The following is a 26,005-nucleotide window of genomic DNA, read 5'->3' on the forward strand; positions in this document are numbered from 1 at the left end:
AGATGTGTGCATAAAATATGAAAGACAAATGTCTCCATTTCAGAGTTAAGACTTCTCTTAATCGTGTTGTATTCCTCCATTTAACTCTCTCTTGATAATCTTTTTCATTCTATACTCTCCTCCTTCCGTTTCACCTTTTTCTCACCTTCTTTATCATGTCAGGATTATACTAATCTTCCTCTCACTCCCTTCTTTCCTTTACCTTTAATTTTTTTCACTGCAAAGCATTTCTGTAACCCCTTCCTTCTTTCTCTCTCCTCACATATTCCTTTATTCTATTACAGCAGGCTCACAGATTTCTTTCTTTCTATCTGATTATTGTCTATCTCTTTTACCTTTTCTTGCCCTCCTGATCTCTGTGTCTCCAGTCCAGTCGACTCTTGCGGTACAACAGGTTCATGTCGCCACGGGGATGCTCCTCCTCACAGCCAATAACAGCGCAGTGCAGCCACTGGCCCCGCCTCTCTATGTCACGCAGGAAATTCTCCACCGCCACATCCTGGGCGGAGCCAGAGCTCATGGTATAGAGAACCAATCAGGAGCAGAAGAAGGTATTTTAAAGCTTTCCCCTGTCCCAGTTACCTATAAAAAAGAGGAAAATGCAGGCACTTGGTTACTTCACTGGCAAAATAGGCTTTCAATAAAACTTGGCTGCTTATACAGTAGAAAGGACAATTTTGTCTTTTGTCTCCCTTTTGGTCTCCCAAATAAGTAGGAAAACTTCAACATCCATAATGCACAGGGTATGCAGCCGTCCAAGGCCACTCCCACCAGTCTGCTATGGATACGCTTACCAGAGTCAAATAACATCTTGATTTAGTAGGAAATACTTCATTGCAAACTTTTAGTTATAAAGTTGTCGACTTGTATTGTTACTGGGTGCAAGAATTCAAAGAGTTAATATTCAGCGAGTTAAGTGAATAACTTTCGGTTTCCATTTAAGGATCCAGGACTCATCCAGGCATTTTAGAAGAAGACTTAGAGCTGTTATCTTGGGAAAAGGACGTTGCAATAATCGGGTGCCAATAAATGTGGCCAATGTGAACTACAGAAAAACATTTATTTCATAATGTGAGTCTCCCCACACTTTCAATTGTTTTACTTCGATGAAAGGTTAGAATTTTGTGAATTGTTTTGAATGAAAGAGCAAAAGGATAAACAATGCAGATTTATTTTCACAGCCGCCTTTGCTCATATTTACTAAGGGTGCCAATAATTGTGGAGAGCACTGTATTTTAAGTAGTGGCTAAAGGCTGCAAAGAACTGTAAATACAGAGAGAATGCCACGACTGAAAAACCTGAGAACATTGTTCATGTACATATACATACTGACAACAATAATAAAAAAAAGGGTTGAAAATCAGTTACACTTTAATAGTTTGCATTTTCAGTTCAATGCAAATTAATTCCAATCTTTCTGATAGAATAAAATCCCAGCCATCCAAATGAACTGAAACAATTAAACAAAGTGCTTCACTCAGCCTTCTTTATACTCTGCATTTCCTTGTGCTCTTCATATTCCTCTTGGAAAAGTAAGACAGTTTTGACCAAGTATCCATAATAAAGGATATAATGCTCAAGTCCCTTCGCCCCTGAATATAACAACGACTGGAGAGGAGATAGGGGTAAGCAGCTGTTTATTTTCCCTTCATGATAAGTTAGGTTATAAACACATGCTTCCTTAAAAAAATCATCATTTTCAAGCTCTTCACAAGGCCTTTTCATTTCTCTCAATTTTTAACCAATTAATTTATAAGACTTTACAATGACCTTTCTAGTTGTCTGTGATTACTATAGGGAACAAATTGTGATTTGCTAATTAATCATTTATACAAATTAGTTTGACTAAACTTTTTGTTAATTGAAATAAAGCTGAAATAAAATACAATATAAATATTAGAAAAACTATTATAACTTTAAAATATTATTAAAAATGATTAAATATGAAAAACTTGAAATTAAAAAACAGAAAATTAGATACAAAAAAATAAAGAAATATATATAAAAATGACAGAAGCACATAACAAAATTACTAAACCTAAACTAAAATTTGAATGAAATTGAAAATACATTTGCCAATATATATATATATATACATACATATACACACACACACACACACACACACATGTTTGTTTTTGTGAATTGTGGGGACTTTCCATAGACTTCAATGCATTTTACACTGAACAAACTGTACATTCTATCCCCCTACCCTGCCCCTACCCCTAAACCTAACCCTCACAGGAAACTGTGCAAACTTTTACTTTTTCACAAAAACTCATTCTATATGATTTATAAACCCATTTACATTGTGGGGACCGCTGGCTGGTCCCCACGATGTAGGTGAACTCAGGTTTATATTACATCATGGGGACATTTGGTCCCCACAATGTAATATAAACAAAAGCACACACACACACACACACACACACACACACACACACACACACACACACACACACACACACACACACATATATATATATATATATATATATATATATATATATATATATATATATATATATATATATGTGTGTGTGTGTGTGTGTATATATATATATATATATATATATATATATATATATATATATATATATATATACTAAAATGACACTATTATTTTCTGACAAATAAGACATCTATACTATAGAAATCAGATCAAAATCTGTGCCAGATTACCAACTAGAAAATGTTATATTTATCTTAAAATACTTTTCACACTTTTGCCTTCAGAGCTGTCTTGCACATTTACACATCACACATGCAATAAGGAGGGAAAATTTCAGGTTGTGACTTAAAATCATCACCACTGCACTTTTATTTTCATCTTTATCTCAGCAGACTGTAAAGGGCATGTACCATCTCTCTCTGAGCAGAAGATCCGAGTAAGCATGAGAGGCTCAGTTGGCTGCAGGCCCCCCGGGCTGCCCCGGCTGTGCCTGTGTAAATCTGTGGTCTGTAATGCAGCCTGTCACATGTAGTACACAGGCATTCTGGCAGTAGATAGAACAAGCAGTAAGAGAAAAAGAGAGAGAGTGTGAGCGCATTCGAGCTGCTTGTTGTGGGGCAGATATTGTACAGTGTCTGAGTTTGAGTGCCGGTTAGTACGAAAGAGAGCTCTGATTGGCTAAAAAGGCTACAGCTGTCAACTGCTGTGCTTTTCCAGTGTTTTTCCAGCACAGAGAAAAAGGGAAAGCGCGGGAGAGGAGGAGAGATAGGGACTGAGAGAGAGAGAGAGCAATGACGAGAAGAAGGTGAGTGGGTTAGCTGAGTATGTTGCTGAATGTGCAGATACGTTTATGTCCAGTGCATCAGCAGTATTGCTATGTAACAGGAATATAGCTGGCCTCCAATGTTTTCACACAGTTTTAGTGTCCTAAAGACAACAAACACAATTAATACACACACACAAACACACACACACATACAAACCAAACCACATAATGATTCATGTGCATCCAGGCACCCACTTACGCAGTCATGCATCACTAAGCAGTTCATAAAGTCAAACACGACCAAACACACATGCAAACATACAAGCAGATGTAGTTTATTTGGATCACATTTGCAGTTTTACTTCCAGTCTTTGCCTAAATCAAGGAAGAGCTATGAATGAAAAATAAATGAATTTATATAATTACTCATTAAACCCATGCCTGCAAGTTAAACTTCATAGTAAACTGGGTCAGATCTTACAGTAGAGGGAAGCTAGAGATGAATATGGAGCAATACAGAGTGTCATAGATGAATACAGCTTACACTGACTCAAACTTTTTATACATGGCAGCTTTAACTGCATCAACTGAGACACATATACTGATACTTGACTGAGAAAACAAACTGATCAATGAACCGACAAAGTCACTGTATGGACTGATGGATGGAGATCCAGACATATTCCGGAATAATAATCATACAATCCTGCCATTAAAATGTTAGATAAACAGCTGATTTTATTTCCTATGCCAACAATTTATCAGTGTTAAGAGTGAGCCAAGCTTCTGTTGTCATTAACAGGGGTGTCCAATCCTTCTCCTGAAATTTTTTTGTGATCCTAAAGACCCTCCTTGTGTCCGAATTTGTAAGACCAGATTCTGAAGTGCACATCCACTGGACACTTTACTATCCCAATAGGCCACAGGAGAGGATTTGTGAATGCCAGTGAAGCGACCAAACTAACACCATAGGTCACATGACACACAACAACATGGGGAATGTAGTAGGCCTATGTAGGAATTTCTTTCATACTCCACACAATCATACTATATAGAACATACTTTTTAGCGATTGCGAAGCAAGTTTCAAACCAAATGTAGCACCTAATACAGTATGTGATTTCTGACGCAGTGTTTGATTTAGCTGGTTCAGGTGTGTTTAATTAGCACTAGAGCTAAACTCTGCTGGTAGGTGGCCTTCAGGAGCAGGATTGGACACCCCTGGGGCCTGATGTATAAACATTGCGTACACAAATCATAGAAATGTGCATATGCAATTTTCCCCACACATATCGGGATTTATAAAAAATAAACTATGCAATAAATCAAAGCATAAATATGTGCACATTGTCCTTACAGCAAACTGTGCGTATACACAATTTTACTGGAGTGAGCGAAGTAATGAAGTAAACAGATTGCTTTTCATTTTGATATAAATATTTTGGATTATATTCTCTCATTAATGGAGTTAAGCACTCAAATTAAATAAAGTCATTATCCAGAAGTTAAACAAAAATAATATGAATTTAAAATATTTGTAGTGGATGTGCTGCTTTTGATTTTGATTTCTTTCTGTGAGCTTCCAGACATTATGAAAAATACCACTGTATTTGAAGGATAGAATTTAAAGGAAACGGTAAGATTGCATGTTTTAATTTTAAAATATTTTGTCAGTTATGCGCTTATCTGTTTCCATTACATCCTTAACATGTTTACCTTATAGGAAAAATTGCATATTAAATTTGCATATTAGCAAAAATTAAAAATACTAGTGACAAAAAAGAGAATAACTCTTATTAAAGTATTTTATGCAATTTGCTTTTACAGATATTTTGATATATTCTAAAACAAGACAAGGATACTGAATGATTTTTAACAATGTGATGTGACGGCACAAATGGCATTTATAGTTGTATCTCATATGCAGATGATGGTATGCAATAGTAAAACTAGCCGTTGTAAGCTCCATGTATGTTCATTTTGGGGGGGAGACGGGTTGAGATGACCTTCCTCTGATTTTATAGATGGAATTTTGCACAGGTTCTGGCTTTTGTGCATACGCACACTTTTAGAATGAAATCTACAGAAAGTTCTATACATGAGGCCCCAGGTTTTTATATTTCTAAGTGCCACATCAGTATGGTGATGCTTCAACTGAATAAAAAATACAAGGACAGCTCTCTTTTTCAGTTATCTTTCAATTGTTTCAAATGTCAACTTCACTCTACAAACAAAAAGAACCTTACAAAATAGAGGCAAAATCTGTGGGATTCGAGAAAAAAGACAAGAAAATCTATCTGCAGAAATCAAAGGAAGGAAAGAATGGATAAGAGTTTAGAAAAATGTGCTTGCCTTCATTGACTTCCGACCTCTAGTCTAGTCTTTATCCAAGCTGAACTCCACCCTTTAATCAACACTTAATGCTCACCAGTACTATACTGTATATACAGTTGTTCTGCCGCACTCATAACCACTTCATGGAGTCATCTCCACAATCATCTTTGACTCAACAGAATATCAGCCACAACATACATCAGAGAGGAAATTTAAAGGGGACCTGTGTTATGCCTCTTTTTACAAGATGTAATTTAAGTATCAGGTGTACCCGGAATGTGTCTGTGAAGTTTCAGCTCAAAATACATCACAGATCATTTATTATACCATGTTTTATACCTATTTTTGAGTGCTAGCAAAAACGTGTGGTATAAATTCCCCTACTCACCTGACTTAAGTTAAACTAAGTGAAACATCTCCTAGTCGACACCCAAACTCTAGCACTTCTACTGGCGACAACTTGCTTCGAGTTGGACAGCTTCTCACCATCTATGAACATTAAGATCTTGGGATTAAGATCTTTAGTGTTCTAACCTGCTGTGCAGCAGTAACCAGACAGACTCCAGACAATGCCTTCGAATATGCTTTAATCACGACCAGGAGGATCTCAGACCAATTTCAGAGAAAATCCCCTGACAAAAAGAGTACAAAACATGGTAAAGGTGACACGATTCATTACATCATTTTCCTCCAACTTGATTGGTTCTACAAATGTATAATTCTTTGTTACTAGGTAGGAGCAAATCTGGATACCTCTACCATGAGGTTGGACATGCATAACAAAACTGGACACCTGTCTAGTTTTATTTCTCCTTTTGTTATTTTCAGACACACACTGACTTTGGCCAAAGTGTTGGGGAGATTTACATTTCTAAAGCATATAAATATTGATCCTGCAAGAAAAAAATGTTAGTTATGATTAATTAAAAAATTCCTTCAGTTTATGATCACTTTGCCCAGAATCTGCAAACGGCTTGTTCTGAGACACTGATTTATGTGGATTTAAAAAAAAAAGAGGAGTGGATGGATTTTTATCATTATAGGGTGGTTGTGTACACACACTGCCAACACACATTTATGTTCAAACACCATGAAAAAGTGAATTTTGCATAATAGGTCCCCTTTAAGACAAGCAAGTACTACTAGTAGTAACCAGGGCTGTCGACAAGCCAGCAGCCCCTCACTGCAGAACACTCGAAATCCAGGGGCGGAGACAGGTAAGTTTAGATCCAGGGGGCGGAGATGGGTAGGTTAAGGGATATGTAAAGTGGGAGGAGTTGGATCTATATCCAACACTGCCACCTGGATCTTGTGTTCTGCAGTGAGGACCATCTCCAATAAGGGGGTAAAACTGGACCCTTTGTCTCGAGCCCAGGACAATTTTTAATGTTCTACCTGAATAATGGTAACCAAGTCAGTTGGAGAGGCTCACTCTGTTTACATGCTCACCACCTAAACAACACATCCATCCATCCATAGAAGTAACCAGGGCTGTTGATATGGGGGTAAAATGGGACCTTTTGTCCCAGGCCTATAGGCTTAAGGAGAACCTGGACTGGATTGCTGAGGGGGGTGGATAGTAAAGGTTTTACTGCTAGAGTTTGCTTATTCAAAACAATAACGATAGCTTGATGACTCAGTGATGGAGCATAGAATCATGGGAGTTGTCGCATTCACCTTCAGCCGTTTTCGCTTGGGGGTTATCCTTGGCAATAGAACTTGAAGCAAAGGATTATTAAAGGGTTAGTTCACCCAAAAATGAAAATTCTGTCATTTATTACTTACCCTCATGTCGTTCCACACCCGTAAAACCTTCGTTAATCTTCGGAACACAAATTAAGATATTTTAGTTGAAATCCGATGGCTCCGTGAGGCCTGCATAGGGAGCAATGACACTTTCTCTCTCAAGATCCATAAAGGTACTAAAAACATATTTAAATCGGTTCATGTGAGTACAGTGGTTCAATATTAATATTATAAAGCGACGAGAATATTTTTGGTGCGGCAAAAAAACAAACTAATGACTTATTTAGTGATGGCCGATTTCAAAACACTGCTTCAGGAAGATTCGGAGCGTTATGAATCACTGTATCGAATCTACTGTTCGGAGCACCAAAGTCACGTGATTTCAGCCGTTGGCAGTTTGACACGCCATCTGAATCATGATTCGACACACTGATTCATTTGTGCTCCGAATCTTCCTGAAGCAGTGTTTTGAAATCGGCTATCACTATATAAGTTTTTATTTTGTTTTTTTTTGGTTTACCAAAAATATTCTCGTCACTTTATAATATTAATATTGAACCACTATACTCACATGAACTGATTTAAATATGCTTTTAGTACCTTTATGGATCTTGAGAGAGGAAATGTCATTGCTCCCTATGCAGGCCTCACGGAGGCATCGGATTTCAACTAAAATATCTTGTGTTCTGAAAATTAACAAAGGTTTTACAGGTGTGGAATGACCTTTACTTCTGTCCGAACATGCAGAACCATCAGAAGGTACAGTGCATATAAAGTGTAATGTTGTGTGTGAAAGCCACAACTGGTAATAAAATGAAAGGCACATGTATAAAGTGCATCAACCCCTGAATCACTTCCCCAGCAGACCTCAGTACATACCACACCTTTCTCCATATTCTTCCAGAATTTTTTTGTCACCACAAATCAAAAAACACATGAATGAACCGTTTAGCCTCTAACGTATGCCCGTTTTCCACCTTCTCATCTTTCTCTATCCTCCCCCTCGTCCTCCTGCCTCCACACTCACTGCTGAAACAAACACAGAGGCAGAGTGAAACATTTTGAACAGTGGCCATCATTTGCAACTCCACCAACACTGACACTACCCACCACATGGTCCAGTCATCCACCCCGCTGATGACTGCCTCAGATGAGAACATATTCTAATTCTTCTGGAGATTTTGAAACTGTGAATTACACACTTATGATCTCCAGGCTGACATTTCTTGACCACTGTTTTATGTTTTACCTGAATAACATTAACTACCAAGTCAGCTGGAGAGGCTCACTCTGTCTTACATGCTCACCATCTGAGCAACACAGCCAATGCCTTCTGCTTCTTAACCAGATTTCTCCATTGACAGTTTTTCTACTCACTGCTATGCTGATAAATCAGTTCTTCATATTATCCTATGGTCCACATCTCATCTGCAAGTTCAGAACCTCAAGCTCAGTCTAGACCATTTTGACCATTTTTATCTATCCATCATCCATCCATCCATTTTTTAGCAGGCATCATATATTCCCATCTGCCTGTCCCAGTACTTGTTTTTAACACGATTTCTGTGCTTTATTATGTGTCTCTTTAGGTAGAAATAATATTAACATAAATCTAAACAGCAAACAGATAAACAAAATCAAGATAAAAAAAGTGAGTTATGCCAATGGCTTTGATGTCCCTCTTTTACATTATACATTACAGCTCTCTTCTGAGAATGAACTCTTGAACCAGAAAGCAAACCAAAGCCCTACCCAACACAGGGACTGTCATACATAATCATATCATGTATTGATTAGTATGCATGTTTGTGTAACACACATGAAAGCTCTGGAGGGGGTTAGACAGGTTTGTTTTGCCATCTAATGGAGACACATGAAAATGGGAATCAATGAAAGCTCCCCTAGGCTATAACTATGATAAGACAGACAGATATCAAGAGAGTTGTGGAAGTGTGGATATTGTTTTTCCTGGCAGGCTTACATGAACATGCTCCCCTCAAAGTTTTTTCCTCCCAAACCTAACAACAGGACTGATGCAACAATAAGCAGAGATCGATACTCTCCACAACATGAAATATATCACTATACATAACACAGAGCTTGGTAAAACACATATACTGTTACTTTACCAAACACTGAGGCTATTACAAACACGGCATCACAGATACAATTTCAAACTGCACAGAAGGTGACAGAGTCTAATACTGTAACTGATACAACATAACTGATCACAAAGGTGTGCTTCAGTATGAATACAGCACATAGAGCTTTGAGCATCACTATAGACATATTTACTGATTTATTAAAGCATATTTTATGTTATGACAACATAATCAGTAAGACATGTTTAATAGAGACCAATCCCATCTGCATTTATTAATTTATATTTTTAACTTTCTTTTTATATATATATAATTTTAGTATATACATCAAGCATCACAAGACCACTAATGGAAATGCTTCCATTTGGTATTTTTACTGTATTTTTGGTTGGCATGAAATGAAAATTCACCCTACAGTATTTTTTTTTCTTTTTTTTTTTTCTTTTTCTATTTTGATCATATTGATACGGAAGAGGATTAGGGCCAAGCAATAATAAAACAATAAAACCATCTTGAGATTAATGTTGTTAAATTTCGAGAAAAAAGTCAAAATAAAATGTTGAGAATAAACTCATTATATTACGAGAAAAAAACTCGTTAAATGTCCAGAAAAAAGTCGAGATAAAATGTTGAGAATAAACTCATTAAATTACGAGAAAAAAGTTGTTAAATTATCAGAATTTAATGACATTTTTCTCATAATTTAATAAATTTTTTCTCGTAATTTAACAACTTTTTCTCATAATTTAATGACTTTATTCTCAACATTTTATCTTGACTTTTTTCTTGAAATTTAACAACTTTTTTCTCGTAATTTAACGAGTTTATTCTCAACATTTTATCTCGACTTTTTTCTGGAAATTTAGCAACATTTTTCTCATAATTTAACGAATTTGTTCTCGTAATTTAACGACTTTTTTCTCGTAATTTAATGACTTTATTCTCAACATTTTATCTTGACTTTTTTTCTCGTAATTTAACAACTTTTTTCTCATAATTTAACGAGTTTATTCTCAACATTTTATTTCGAATTTTTTCTCGAAATTTAACAACTTTAATCTTGAGATGTTTTTTTATTTTTTATTATTGCTTGGCCCTAATCCTATTCCGTATATTGATTCATCCATGTGTGTTTATTTTATTTTATTCATTTATTTATTTGACCTTGTCAAAAACATTAAAATGTCTTAGCTTGACATTCACATGAAATGACAGACTTCACTCTGATGAAATATGTCAGCTTCTACAATCAGCATAACAATTGTGATAAGTTGAACTGAAAAATCATCATTTCAGTTCATGAAAAAAGCACCACAGGTTTGTGTAAAACCTGATGATCATGTTCTCCAGCATTATTTGAGAATGATTCATAGAGCATCTTGGGCTTCAATGGAGGAAGAATAATGTGTCATGTGTCTGTCACATGATCAATGTTATAAATTTACCCAATTTACTTAAATTAGTGAAATATTTCAGATGTCCTTATATAAATGTTGTCCACACACATACTTAAGCGCATAAAATTCCTTCAAGCAGTTCATTACAGGTAGATATAGATGTGGGGTCATAAGGTCAGTTATATAGATCATTAAAGCTCAGTAGCAGATGGCATTTACACACATACACACACAGAGCAATACATCCACTGCATAAATAAACACATGTAAAGCAATACATAGACAAACGTGTATGTGTGTGTAAATTTGGTCTTGTATTTTCATGGCAGGTTTTGCACATCTTTCCAAAATCTATGCGTGCTTGTGTGTGTGAACTGAAGTCACATAACCCATCCCTCACTTATTGTCCTGTCCCTTTACACTGCACCTGGCTGTTGTCATGGTGACCGGCCAGCTGTCGCTTTGGCGACTGCTCTCCTGTCACTTCAGAAGCTCAGAGCGCTCTCGTGCTGAACGACAGTGTGAATGAGAGAGACAGACAGAGATGAATTAGATATATAGAGAGAGAAATGGGAAGAGTAGCTAGAAAGATGGAGAAAAAGAAGAAGGAGGGAGGAGACCACATCTGAGAGGTTGGGGAAGGTTAAAGAGTCTGGCGGGAGGTGCTTAAAAAGAGAGATAGAGAGCAAAGCAAGACAGATATGAGCAGATATATAGATCAGAGCAGACAGACAGGAGGACAAGTGCAGAAAGATGAATGGAGGGGAATGTAGAGACAATGAATTCAGGAACGAGAATGAAAAAACAGACGGAGAGAAAAGGAAGTGTGTTGTAGGGATGGGGGAGGGATGTGAAACCATGTCTCTCACACCAGTCACTGTGTGCGGTCTCCTAGCAACACTGTCTACTGCCGTCCACATCCCTCTCTGTCTGTCTCCATCTTTCGTCTTCTAGCTCAATGCTCACACTGTAGGATTCCAGTCTGCATGTGTGCACGTGTTCGCTTCGCTTTACTTTATCAAACACACTCAATCTGTTAGGGATTTGCTATTAAAGCACACTCAGCAACTCAACCAGACAGAACTATCATGGGATGGAGTCAAAAGAAGAAAAACACATGCTGGGAGCGTCACCCACAGGGAAATCACTTGGTACATATACACCGCAGCACCTGTGTGCATATGTTAGCAGTGTGTGTTTAGCAGTGGGACTATTGAGAAACCCTATTCAGGTACTACAATCGAGACAAACAGTGCTTATACTGCAACAACAAAATTTAACTGAAATGGATAGTACTCCCAAAAATGAACAGTGAGTCAACATTATTTACTCACACACATATCCAAATCTGTTTGACTTACTTTCTTCTGTGGATTACAAAAGAAGATATTCTGAGAAATGGTTGATTTTTTTTTTTTAACCAGCAAATCATCTTCAAATTATCTTCATTTTTGTTCCACAGAGAAAAGTAACACAGGTTTGTAAACACATGAGTATGGGTTACTGATGTCAAAATTGTCATTTTTGGGAGAACTATGCCTTTAAGACTGAAAAGGGTCAAATCAGAATAATGTGCAAAGGTGCGGTCAAATTTACCATTGCTTTGATAAATTAGACCGGCAAAATCATGTCATTCGAATATGAATCCACGCAATCAAGAGTTTCGAGTCAGGTTGAAAAAAATGCGTGTGCAGATTTCCCTTATTTTCAAGTTGGTTGCGTGAACTTGCCACACTGACCAACAGAAAGCTTCTTGGTTTGAGAGTGACTTCTGTGTGAGCTGTGTTTAACTGCTACTAAAATGTGACCTTTTTTGCCTGCTAAATTTTGCTGACATTTTGCTAATGTGACTGCATCTTTAGCATATACTGCTTTGACCAAAAGAGGCACCATGAGGTCTAACTTAATATGTAGTGGATTTAAATTATCATGAAAGGGAATCATAGAGCCGCCTGCTATTTGAAATCTGATGATGGATAGCAGTCATCTACTGCATCCTTTGCAGCCTATAGCATATCCATTTGATCTTTCATTCAAAAAAATTCACAAAATTATAACCTTTCATTTAAGGAAAACAGTTGAAAGTGGGGGGGAAACTCACATTATGAAATAAATGTTTTTCTTCAAAACATGTTGGCCACAATTATTGGCACCCCTAGAAATTCTTATGAGTAAAATATCTCTGAAGTATATTCCCATTCATATTTACATTTTTTAGCACACCAGTGTGATCAGGAACATGAAATTGTCCAGAGGAGTATAAACATGAGGAAACACAGAGGCCAAATTCCCTTAATCATTCATCACAATGAGTAAAACCAAAGAATATAGTTCTGATGTGCAGCAAAAGATTGTTGAGCTTCACAAAATAGAAAGTGGCTGTAAGAAAATAGCTAAAGCATTGAAAATCCCCATTTCCACCATCAGGGCAATAATTAAGAAGTTCCAATCAACTAAAGATGTTACAAATCTGCCTGGAAGAGGACGTGTGTCTAAATCGTCCTAATGTGAAGTGAGGAGTAATTTTTGAGTGGCCAAAGACTCTCCAAGGATCACAGCTGGAGAATTGCAGAATTGCAGTTGAATCTCAGAAAGCCTAAAAAAAATGATCAAACAGCACCTTCATCCCCACAAGTTGTTCGGGAGGGTTTCAAGAAAAATTCTCTGCTTTCATCCAGAAACAATTTCCAGCATATTCAGTTGTCAGACACAACTGGAACTTCAAATGGGACCAGCTTCTATGGTCAGAAGCAAAAGCCGCCAGATGGGTTTGGTGCACACATGGATAAAAAGTACCCCATGTCCACGGTTATATATACTGCTGGATCTTTAATGTTGTGGGCCTATTTTTCTGCTGGAGGTCCTGGACATCTTGTTCAGATATATCGTATCATGGATTCTATCAAATACCAACAGATAAAAAATCAAAACCTGACCACTTCTGCTAGAAATCTAATAATGGGCCATGGTTGGATTTTCCATCAGGACAATAATCCAAAACAAACATCAAATCCAACACAAAAATGGGTCACTGAGCACAAAATGAAGCTTCTGCCATGGCCATCCCAGTCCCCTGACCTAAACTCTAAAGAAAATGAGTGGAGTGAACTGAAGAGAAGAAGCACCAACATGGAGCTGGGAATCTGAAGGATCTGGAGAGATTCTGCATGAAGGAATGATCTCTGATCTCTTGTCAGGTGTTCTCCAAACTCATCAGGCATTATAGGTGAAGACTCAGAGCTGTTATCTTGGCAAAAGGAGGTTGCAAAAATTATTGAATAAACATTTATTTTTATTTTATTTATTTCATAATGTGAGTTTCCTCCCACTTTCAATTATTTTCCTTAAATGAAAGGTTATAATTTTGTGAATTTTTTTAATGAAAGATCAAAAGGATAAACAATGCAGATTTATTTTCACAGCCGCTTTTGCTCATAATTACTAAGGGTGCCGCCAATAATTGTGGAGGGCACTGTATATATATATATATATATATATATATATATATATATATATATATATATATATATATATATATATATATATAGTAAATCGTGCAAATGATTTAAGAAAATTAAATTAAAAGTGAGATTTCTTCAAATCCATATTACAGGTAATCGAAAGGATAAAGCCAATTGGGGAATGTCATAGCCCCTTTTCCTTTAGTAGTAACACTCTTCTACTTCACTTTCGCTTTATTATTTTCACTATTCGCCACCTAGTGATAAAGCTTATTGACTGTATTCCACAGTTCAAAGAGGGTGTAATGCATCCTGTTCATTTCCCCAGTAATTTAAATATGAAACTTTACACTGTAAAAAAAATATCCTGTTAAATTTACTGTAAAAACTGGCAGCGGGGTTTACCAGAAATCCACTGTAAATTATTTATAAAAAAAAAATGTGATATGTCATGTGTAATGCAGGGATTTCTAAGAATGTTATTTAAATTTGACTGTTTTTTAAATTATATGGCAATTTATAGTTTTTACTAGCAAAAACCATAAACTTGACAACACAGTAAAATGTGATGTTAAACAATGTACAGTTTTTCATTGTATATCGTAAGGTAACTTACAGTTAAGCAATTAACATGTTTTTACTATAGCATTTTACTGCATTTTTATGTAAAAAAAAAAAAAAACACAAAAAGTTTCTACAGTGTACAGTAATTTTAAGCGGTACATACGGTGGCCCAGTAGTGCACAACACACTGTAGTGTATGAAAAAGGTTTTGTAACTAATTACCAAATAATAGGTATGCAGTGTTTGTATAATTTGTTGCATTTTTCAGTAATAGTAGTTATGCTGGATCCAAAGCGGTCTGTATTCATATTCATGTATTTTATTCATATTTCATGTTAAACATTTACGACTTATGATTTATTAATATTTCTTTTGATTTCCTATATTCATGTACTCCTACTCCATATATTAATCCTCATCATATTTTCAAGTATTTACTCTTTAATGCACTCCTTTATGGTTATTCTTTTTATGTATGCTTGCTATATTCAATAGTTCTTCAAAGTGTTCCAATGTGACAGGTTATGTTGACAGGTTTGTGGTTAGATGTTGGATCTTTTGTATCTTAGATTTTCATCTATCTGCGACATTTGACCAGTCACTCTGACCTAGCCGTTACACCAACTATAACATAAAGGATAAGTCTGTTTGACCTTTTCTTATTAGACCAAATCATAAGTTTGAGTGGAATGTAAGTTTTCCTATCCTTATGGCATAAAACGGACTGGGTCTTTGATAGTTTAGCTTTTTCTTTGCTCTTCTTGCTTCTCACATCTCTTCTACATCTTCTGCTTCTCTTCTACCTCTCATTTCATTCTGCAAATGTCTTAATTTTGTTCCTTCTTTCTCTATATTCTGATTTTCATCTTCTAGATACAATACTCTAGATTTTAATATTAACTATTAATTACTTAACTAATTTGTTTGGCTCTAAAATTTTTAATCAATAAATTTGTTATTCCTTATTCAAATTTGATCTCTGACATAATCATTGCTGGACTGCCTGGATCTCATTGCCTCAAGTTTTTGCATCAAGTTATTATTTATACTTCATAAGATCTGAAATCAATATAATTTAGCCTTACAAACATTTCATACATAAAACATAAAATAAATGTAGTTTAGATTTTCTATAAATGACACCCATGTTTTTTTTCTTTGTGGGAGGCATAACTTGTAGTAGTAGTTGTAACTCATAGGAGCATTGCTTATAGTACTGCAAACAGACCCTTCTCAGTCACTGGCTTGGTGCCGTGGCCTTCTGCGCATGTGTATGCTCTGTTTGTTCATGGTGGCACACTGACCTGCTTTGATCGTGTCCTTACGTATAATGCTAACACGCTATGCTAATAAATCATATCTGCCCTCCCTTTCTCTTCTATGCAAAATTTAAAACCACTTAAAGGTCACATGATATGTGTCTAAATAAATTTAAAAAAAATTTAAGTGTTAAAATAATGTGTTTTATTTGGATTTGTAGCTGTACTTAAAAGTTAAAAGTAAACTCTTTTTAGTTGTTTTAGTATTTGAGTCTACATTTACATTCACACTGGTGTTAATTTATTGTTATTGTTTTAATTCTAATTATAATAATGAAGACAAAAGTATATTACTGTTGTAAATTAGTTTGTACTGTAAAATAAATTATAATTATAATCATTTTATTTCACACTACAAGTCTTAATTTCCTAACTTTCAAAACGGTCAAAATCTCAAACTTTTAATATTTCAAATCCTCAAGCTTTTATTTTGGCAGTATACTGTGAAATGCTGTAAGCTTCTGTCAAACATGCAAATGTGTTCCATCCCCGAATGTATGTTAAACTTGTAGCATATGCAGAGATGTAGTTTGCAGCATTTACTGTGAACCAATCCACTCTGAGTTGCTCAAATGTACAGTTCAGGCAAATCCATAGACCACAATGCAACATGATTGTGATGTCACAGCAGCAACTCGCAGTGCTTACACTTAATTTACCAACCTTACACGATTCAAATGATGGAGGGAAAAGTTTACAGCTGCAACTTAAGTTAGGTCAGTTAAGCAGTTTAGAAGAGTTATACTGAGAAAGCATATCTTCATAGCAGATTCCAAGTGATCAAATAGGGAATTCCATTTAAACCCATTGCAAGGGTTCTGTGGGCACTTGTGCAGCATAAGCAATGACATACATACAGGTGAACAAGACCAAGGGAAGATAGTGAGGGAAGGGCATAAAAATTGGACTTGAACTCAGCCCTAATCTGTCAGTTAACAGCACCTTAGATGTGTGTGCTTTTAGATTTTTAAGAAGTCATATATATATACTACTGTGGTGAAGAGTATAGCCTGTGGTTAGGTTAAGGATGAGCTGCAAAACATTTAAGACCACATATGTTGTTTGATTACATATACGTAAGCATGTAATGACTTTCTGATAATGTCTCTCTGATAGTTATAATAGCATGTGTTATTTGCTATGTAACATTTAACCAAGATCTGAATGTGATGTTTATGTAAATTAACTGTATGCAATTAACATTATGATGAGTTGGGAAAGGGGTGCTGGTGACGGGATTGTTAGTGAGAGACACCTGTCCACCACACTGGCCTTGATCCGCTTCCATGGCTCTCAGCCCCGCCCCACTCGTCACAAAAATTTTAATTTCTACCAACTTAAAAAAAAAAAAACGAGTTAGTTTACTTAAATGTGTTGATGTAATACGTTTCCTCAAATGTTTTGAGTATTCTGAACTTATTGGGTTTTACAGTGTGTTTATTAAAGGAACACTCCACTTTTTTTGAAAATGGGCTCAATATCATTGCGCCTGCTGCAGCCATGATACAGCAGCAAAGTTCCTTGATTATTACGCCTGAATGAGAGTATAGTTCCTAGCCATATCAGCCTAGAAAATCGCAACTTTTCATTTTCTGTCGGTCTTAGTACACGATTTAACTACAGAAGAGTCAAGTTTTAAATAGGAAAAATATCAAAACTCTTTGGTCTTTTTTAAGCGCGATGCTAACGGTCTAATCAGATTCAATGAACTATGCTAAGCTATGCTAAAAGTGGTACCGCCAGAACCGGAGATCGGCTGAATGGTTTCGAAAACGGTAAAACTCAACTGTTTAACTCTAGGGGAGTTGGAAAATGAGCCTATTTTCAAAAAAAGTGGAGTGTTCCTTTAAGCAATAGTCCTCATGGGAAATGATGGCAGCTCTCTATAACACAAGTGACTTCAGTTTTTACTATCCTTGTGGGGACATTAAATCCCTACAGTTTAGGCACAACTTGGCCCACACACAAATACACATACCACAGACCAAAAACACACTCCATAAATGATAAATATTTAATGAATTCTGGACTAAAAATATCCTGCTTTCTCTCCATCTCTCTATCCAAACTGCTATCTCATACATTAAACGTATCATGTTACGTATTAACGTAGTAATTCTGCATCTCTGGGAATCTCAAAAACAAAATACCATGGCACACAAACTGCAGTCTGTCTGTCCAGCAGAGTAACACTCGATAGAGAGGGAAGCTGTGTCTGATTGCACCGTCTGGAAAACACCCATACACACAAGCAATCACACACTGAGCACTGCAGCAGACTGCCAATTAGTGAAGAACTGTGGAGGAGCAACCGCTTCCTTACATGCAGCACTCATCTGAACATGTGTCCAAGTGTGTTTTGTTGAAACAAAGTGCACCATCACCAGGAATTACCAGTATTTGCCTTATTCTGCAAGCTGACAAAATATATTTCCTTGTCCCGATTCTAAATCACTCCTCCCTTCCACTGCTGTTTCATTCTGTTCTCCTCCTGTTTTCTGCATCCAATTTTCACTCTCTCTCACTTTATTCACGGAAGCACTCGCTGACCTCCTCTCCCCCTCCTTCTCGCTTCACTCCTTCCCTTGTTCTCTCTCTTTTTCTCCTAGTTTGCCCTTGGCTTCATGATGCTCACTGGAATCTGCAGTAATCAAGGTGACACGCTACATACACATGCATGTCGATACATATGGAAACATGTGAAGCAAACACGCTCACACGTGTCCTGCAAAAGCAGAATTGCGAAGACAATATAACTTAAAAGGGAAACACAATATGGCATTGTAACATCTGTGTGTATTAGCGCACACCAAACAGAAGAACCTTCTTAACACATACATTAATGGGGCCTTCGACTCAAAAAGAACGATTTGGATTTGAAAAACAATGTGTGTTTGGGGAAGGAGCACAGACATCATGTCTACACATATGTACAAAAACTTAGTGTACACAAACACACACAGCACACATGCTGAAGTTGGGGCAGACGGTGGAGTAATGGACCACTTCATATACTCATCCCTAGGGAAGACTTTGTTTTGAGTATTGCTTTGTATATGGTGTAAGTGTGTATTCTTGCACATCTGTTTCATGTGCTGAGTATATAAGTGAACAAAAGACTGCCCGCCTGTGTGTGCATCTGCATGTGTGTACAGAGGTAAGATGAGGACAAGGAGGTGGGTGCTGTGATGAGAGAAGTAAAAATATTTTCACTGCTAGGCTTACCAAAATTGGACAATGGGAGATTGGAAAAACGCTGCCGGGTCTGATGAATGCTCCAACATTCAGATGGTAGGGTCAGTATTTGGCTTAGACAACATGAAAACAAGGATCCATCCTGCCTTGTATCAACGGTTCAGACTGCTTGTGGTGTAATGGTGTGAGGGATATTTTCTTAGCACACTTTGGGCCCCTTATTACCAGCTGAGCATCATTTAAACACCACAGCCTACCTGAGTATTGTTGCTGACCATGTCCATCTTCTGATGGCTACTTCTAGCAGGATAACGTGCCATGTCACAAAGCTTAAATCATCTTGAACTGGTTTCTCAACTGGTTTCTTGAACATGTCAATGAGTTCACTATACTCAAATGGCCTCCACAGTCACCAAATCTCAATCCAATAGAGCATCTTTGGAATGTGCCGGAACAGGAGATTTGCATCATAGATGTTCAGCCGAACAAATCTGCAGCGACTGCGTGATGCTATCATGACCAAAATCTCTGAGGAATGTTTCCAGCACCTTGTTGAAACTATTTCACAAAGAATTGAGGCAAAAGGGGGTCCAACCCGATACTAGCAAGGTGTACCTAATAAAGTGGCCAGTGAGTGTATATATGTGTGTTATACACTGATCAGTCATAACATTATTACCACCTTCCTATTATTCTGTTGGTCCCCCTTTTGCTGCCAAAACAGCCCTGACCCATCAAGGCATGGACTCCACTAGACCCCTGAAGGTGTGTTGAGGTATCTGGCACCAAGATGTTAGCAGCTGATTCTTTAAGTCCTGTAAGTTGTGAGGTGGGGCCTCCATGGATCGGATTTGTTTGTTCAGCACATCCCACAGATGCTCGCTTGGATTGAGATCTGTGGAATTTGAAGGCCAAGTCAACACCTCAAATTCATTGTTGTGCTCCTCAAACCATTCCTGAACCATTTTTGCTGAAATAGGCCACAGCCACCAGGGAATACCATTTCAATGAAAGGGTGTACATGGTCTGACACAATGCTTAGGTAGGTTGTACGTGTCAAAGTAACATCCACATGGATGGCAGGACCCAAAGGTTTACCAGCAGAACATTGTCCAAAGCGTCACACTGCCTCCGCCGGCTTGCCTTCTTCCCATAGTGCATCTTGGTGCCATGTGTTCCCCAGGTAAGCAACGCACCCGGCCATCCACGTGATGTAAAAGAAAACTTGATTCATCAGACCAGGCCACCTTTTCCATTGCTCCGTGATCCAGTTCTGATGCTCACATGCCCACTATTGGCGTATTTTTCGGCGGTGGACAGGGGGACAGCATGGGCACCCTGACTGGTCTGTGGCTATGCAGCCCCATACGCACTGAGTGTTCTGACACCTTTCATATCATAACTTCTTGAGCAATTTGAGCTACAGTAGCTTGTCTGTTGGATCGGACCACACGGGCCAGCCTTCGCTTCCCACGTGCATCAATGAGTCTTGGCCGCCCATGCAGTTTTGGAGATGCTCTGACCCAGTCATCTAGCCATCACAATTTGGCCCTTGTCAAACTCGCTCAAATTACGCTTGCCCTTCTAACATATCAACTTTGAGGACAAAATGTTCACTGCCAAATATATCCCACCCACTAACAGGTGCTGTGATGAAGAGAAAATCAGTGTCATTCACTTCACCTGTCAGTGGTCATAATGTTATGCCTGAATGGATGTGTGTATATAAAGTGCAAAGTATAAATTAATTTTATTCATTTTATTCAACAAATATTTTAACATTTACGGACAAAATTTAAATGACATCTTACACTTGAATGTATAGATCTTGCACACATTATATACACATCTCATAAAAACACCTTGAGATTTATAATCATTTTTTTAAATATAGATTGATATAACTTTTTTTATAGTATTTATTTTTCTGATATATAATTATAACAACCCAAAACCATAATTTTTTAGGTACCCCCTGGGTTACATGAACTCCTGGATGGGAATCACTACCATAAATAAAGCAAAGTGGTAACCTGCTCTGCCCTAGTTGTGAAGGACTCCCCCGGTTCACAGCAACACAGTGGCTGCTTCTGACAGATGCCAGATCCAACCACATGATATACTCCTCCAGTAAAGCAAATCCCCCAAATATTTAGTACAGAACACACTAATGCTTAGACAACTATTCCAAAAACCTCTACCTGTCTTCCTTGCTAAAAGCATTGGACTCTCTGACCTGAAAGTGTTTCCATGTTACACTGCAACAGATATGACATATTGCGCAACCAAGTGGAAGACTTTTTTTACGTAGCAGTAACTATTTTGGACCTAGAACACACAAGATGTGTGGTGGTAATTCTTCTGTTGCTTTTAAATTCCTTCAGTAGAAACCAGGTCCACATATCTAACTAAAACCATGAAAATTTAATGTCCCCTTCTTGTTCCCTCAGTCTGTATACAAGCTATGCTCTATTGAATCTGAAACATTGATGTTGCTTGTGAGGGTCCCCAATGACGCTGGCCTCTCCTCCATGTTCTTTCTCTTCCATTGTTTTTTTTTTTTCTGCCTGGAGTCCTGAGCAAAACATGTTCTGCATTCACCAGATTCAGTGTGCCTCTCTTTATCCTCCAAAGAGAGACTAAGGGCCGATTCACGCAGAATGCATTTTTGCTGTTAAAAACGCAAGATGCAGGTCAGTGGAATAAAAACAAAGCACAAAGTCTAGAGACATGTTTTTTAAAAGCTGAACTTTCAAATTGAGCGGCGCATTTTCAAATGCCATGTCATGCGCTGTTTACACTGAAAAACAATGGAAAAGTAGTGCAGTGGAATAAAAAAATAAATGTGTTCTATCTGAACGGGCCCTAATTGTGGTTTGATGTATATGTGTGTGTACATATGAAAATCCACATATAGCTGCTGTCAGATAAAATCCTTAAAACGACCATTTTATCTGAGAGCACTACTTTACAGCGCTACATTAAAGCGCTATGCTTTACTAACCAAGTTATATTTTACATTAGTATGCTAAAGCACTTCACTAACAGAACATTTCTGTGAAATACATGGATTGCTACTCTGCCAAGCATACAGTAAGCCTCAGTGCCTGAAGGGTTCATTCTAATGTACACCTAACCCAGCTTTCCCTTAATAATTCTGTCTTGCGTCACATTAGCGAACATTCATCTTTATTCATCACTTCTTCACCCACCCTTCCTACATCTCATTTGATTTAAGCCTAAAACAGACATCACACTGGTGCTCAGATGCAAACATGCCATAAAAATTCAATTCAGTCCTTTCAGGAAATCTACAGCATAAATCCTGAGCCTGGATCATCCAGACAGAAAGACAGACAGCACTAAAGCCCATCCCGAAAAATGAGCTTTACAACGGAACATCTGTCAAAGTCTAATCAGGGCCACACAAACATACAGTCTCTCCTTCAGTCCAACACACTGTATATTCTCCCCGGTTTCTATTCTGATAAATCCTCAAGATCATTTGATGTTTTCTTTACCTTGTTCACAACTGCACTTCCATTCCCTTATTTTCCAATTACAGTCTTTAAAACTATCTGCTCATTATATTATTATGCTTATTCACCCTTTCTGCTCTTTGCTCATGTCTCTCTCTCTCTCTCTATCCCACATGCCGTTGTCATATGCTGTTTCATCAAATTTCAAAAACAAATTAATGGGAGCTGAGAGACGGAGTTTGTGAGAGACCGAGATAGAGAGACAGTAGGAATTCTCTTACCGGCCACTAGAAGTCACTCTTATTGTGCTGCATGAATTTGAGTGAAGTTGCTATAGATTTTAGTGTAGAGGGTCTGTGGTGGCACTGCAAAGGGTCTAATTTTTGATAATTTTTTAATATTATTACAATAAATATGTGAATGTAACATTTTCATTTTGATATAATACAATTATAATAAAATATATTTGTTTATATTATATAATATTAAGTTCATTTTCTAATAGTTAATTCAGCTAAATGTTTCATTGCCCCTCCCACATTGAAATGTATTAGCCTAGATGAATTAAAATGCATGTGCAAGTAAATGGTTCTGCAAATACATTGCCGATAGCCATGTAATGAAAGCATCATAAAGAATGTACATTACAGTACTGATGTAATTATATAACAGGCTTATAATGCAACACTTAATTTTATACAGTCAGCATATCTGTCTCTATTCCAACAAGGGGTGTCACTTGGACAGCTGTTTTTGTTTGCATCTATCTATCTATCTATCTATCTATCTATCTATCTATCTATCTATCTATCTATCTATCTATCTATCTATCTATCTATCTATCTATCTATCTATCTATCTATCTATCTATCCATGCGCACACACACACACACACACACACACACACACAAATCTTAGAACACACCCATCACTTATTTAAATGCATTACTCCCAAAAGGGAAATACACATTGCTACAACTGCTTGATTAATTGAGGTGGATTGATTGAAGGTCTTGTCATATGCATCCTGCATATTTTCAAATTATTTTTAATCCTGTATTGTAAAACGTCTCATAATATGATAATGGCTCATTAATTATTACCTCCTGACTAACTGATCAAATTCAACTAGTATTGTTTTAGAATTTTCCCCAAAAAAGCCCTGTGTGAACGTTTCCACAGCCCCCAGACAAGGTGGGGCTGGTCTCCTCATGTCTGCAGTGTACTCCAGTCTACTCCTCCTCGTCTAACTGGCTTTCCCCGAGCTCACCCCGCCTCTATTGCTTTTAATTCGCGAATAATGTCTCCAGTGGTCATTCTAATTTAGTGCTATTAATCTTTACTAGGAATACACAAGACCGATCCGGAGACGTCCAGGTTCAAGCCACAGACTTACACGCACACACGCACGCTGACACGCCTCCCATCTACTATCACATCACGACTGTAATAAAATTGGCTGCAGTTGTAGCTTGTCGCACGTGCCATTGGCATTCTGATGCCACCTTCACGCGCGGTTCATGCAGACGTTACGTGAGACGAATATTTCTGGAGACACTCGCCGGTACAACAGACCAGGCTAATCACACCAAAGTCTATGAATTTCTAAAAATAGAAAAAAAGGTAAATAAAAAAAAAATGCACGCTTATTTAAATAATAACATACTGATACTTGATTGAATATCACATAAATCACCCGTTAACTGTTTATTTCCTAAACTCTAAAACTCTCGCGTGCACTTTACCTGAAGACGCTCCTCGAGACGCGTCACTTTTATACGCTCAAATGATCACAAACCCCGCTCCCTTTACCCATTTACACTTTTACATTGCTTTAGGGACTCTGCCAGGTTTTGTGGAGGAACTATCGACGGTGTAAGCACAAGTCATCCGAGACATATTGTTCGTTTTAAAAATTAGCCTACTAACAGTGGCGACAGTGAGGAAAATACACTCCTGGTTTTACAAGACAACAGTTTTCATGGACAAGCTTTTGTCTCAAGAAATACAACACATGAATTAGGCAGTCAATGAAAACATTATTTATATATTGTAAAACACGGTGATAGGCGGTTGGTCAATTCCTCTGTGGGAGATCGTATTGCTAGCCTTTCCTAGATGTTTGTAATTATATTTCCAAACACAAGTCAATACCAATCGAGGTCGAATTTCGTCACAATTTGTATGATTTAAACATATCCGCCTTCAGTGTACACTGTACAGAGAACAAATGGTGCAAAATAGACTGACTTACATAAACGGCGTGAAGTCGAATTGCAGAGGACAAGTAGTAAAATCAGACAACAACAAATCCACGCCGGTCTGCTGACGATGACATTGCCCTCTTCATAGAGGAAAGACGGAGGTGACAGTAATTTCCAAACGTGTCATAAAGGATTAGATGAAAAAATGATATTCGGGGAGACCGAGCATCAGTGCGCTGACGGCTGGCTGCTTTTTGTAAACAACATCCTCATCCCCATTCACCCTCCGCGCGGAGCACGATGAGAAAGCGCTTCGCTATCCATGGTGCAGTTCACTGCGACGTTAGGAAGAAAAAAAAAAACATCCGTTCAAAGCAGGCCCATAGAACCATTCACAAATGCAGTCTGTTGGTGCCTGCAAACTATAACCCCGAGACGACTTCACGATAATGAATGCAGAGTCCAGATAAACAGATATGTCGGCGGTGGCGGCGCACTTCGCGCTGATATTAATATTAATATTCTTGCTTTAGAGCTCCTCGGTCACCGGAGAAGCAGATGCATAGCTACTGACTCCGTTCTGATGCGCGACTCGCTCTCCTGAAATGACGTTGTATCATGCTGCTGTTTTTATGAAGGGAGACATTTTCTGCCCTCACCGTACTAAATATAAATTCCACCGACTGTTGTTATGCCGTTATTACGTTTACATTTTTGTGCCTGCCCTTGCCTCCACCTTTCTGACAGCTGATTCGACGAACGTATTTACAATTTTGTCCGCGTTCCTTGTATGCAGACGCAAGCAGTCTGTCAGCGCGACAACATTTAAGTCATATTCCATTATTCTCAAATTTATCTCGCTTACACTTTTATTCACTATATGAATTTCACTATAGGCATTTTAGGCACCGCCTGTCAGTCGTGATCCAGGTAACAGGGAACGTTCCCACAGCTGTCACTAATGTTTTGCAAAGGTTATGTAAATG

The 26,005-nt window shown here is 37.6% G+C and overlaps 1 protein-coding gene across 1 annotated transcript in view; it reads right to left on the minus strand.

The window, feature by feature from the left end:
- Positions 1–25,229, minus strand: part of LOC137034895 (neuronal tyrosine-phosphorylated phosphoinositide-3-kinase adapter 1) — a 40,524-nt gene extending 15,295 nt beyond the window's left edge. Inside the window, exons 1-2 of the mRNA XM_067408130.1 lie at positions 25,070–25,229; positions 336–582 (exon numbers count right to left, since the gene is read on the minus strand). Of these exons, the coding sequence (XP_067264231.1) occupies positions 336–520 (185 nt within the window). The 5' untranslated portion in view covers positions 521–582; positions 25,070–25,229. The remainder of the gene's footprint in view (positions 1–335; positions 583–25,069) is intronic.
- Between the last annotated feature and the right edge of the window lie 776 nt (positions 25,230–26,005).

Source organism: Chanodichthys erythropterus, chromosome 13 (assembly GCF_024489055.1).
Source record: "Chanodichthys erythropterus isolate Z2021 chromosome 13, ASM2448905v1, whole genome shotgun sequence".
In the NCBI taxonomy this organism is placed as follows: domain Eukaryota; kingdom Metazoa; phylum Chordata; class Actinopteri; order Cypriniformes; family Xenocyprididae; genus Chanodichthys; species Chanodichthys erythropterus.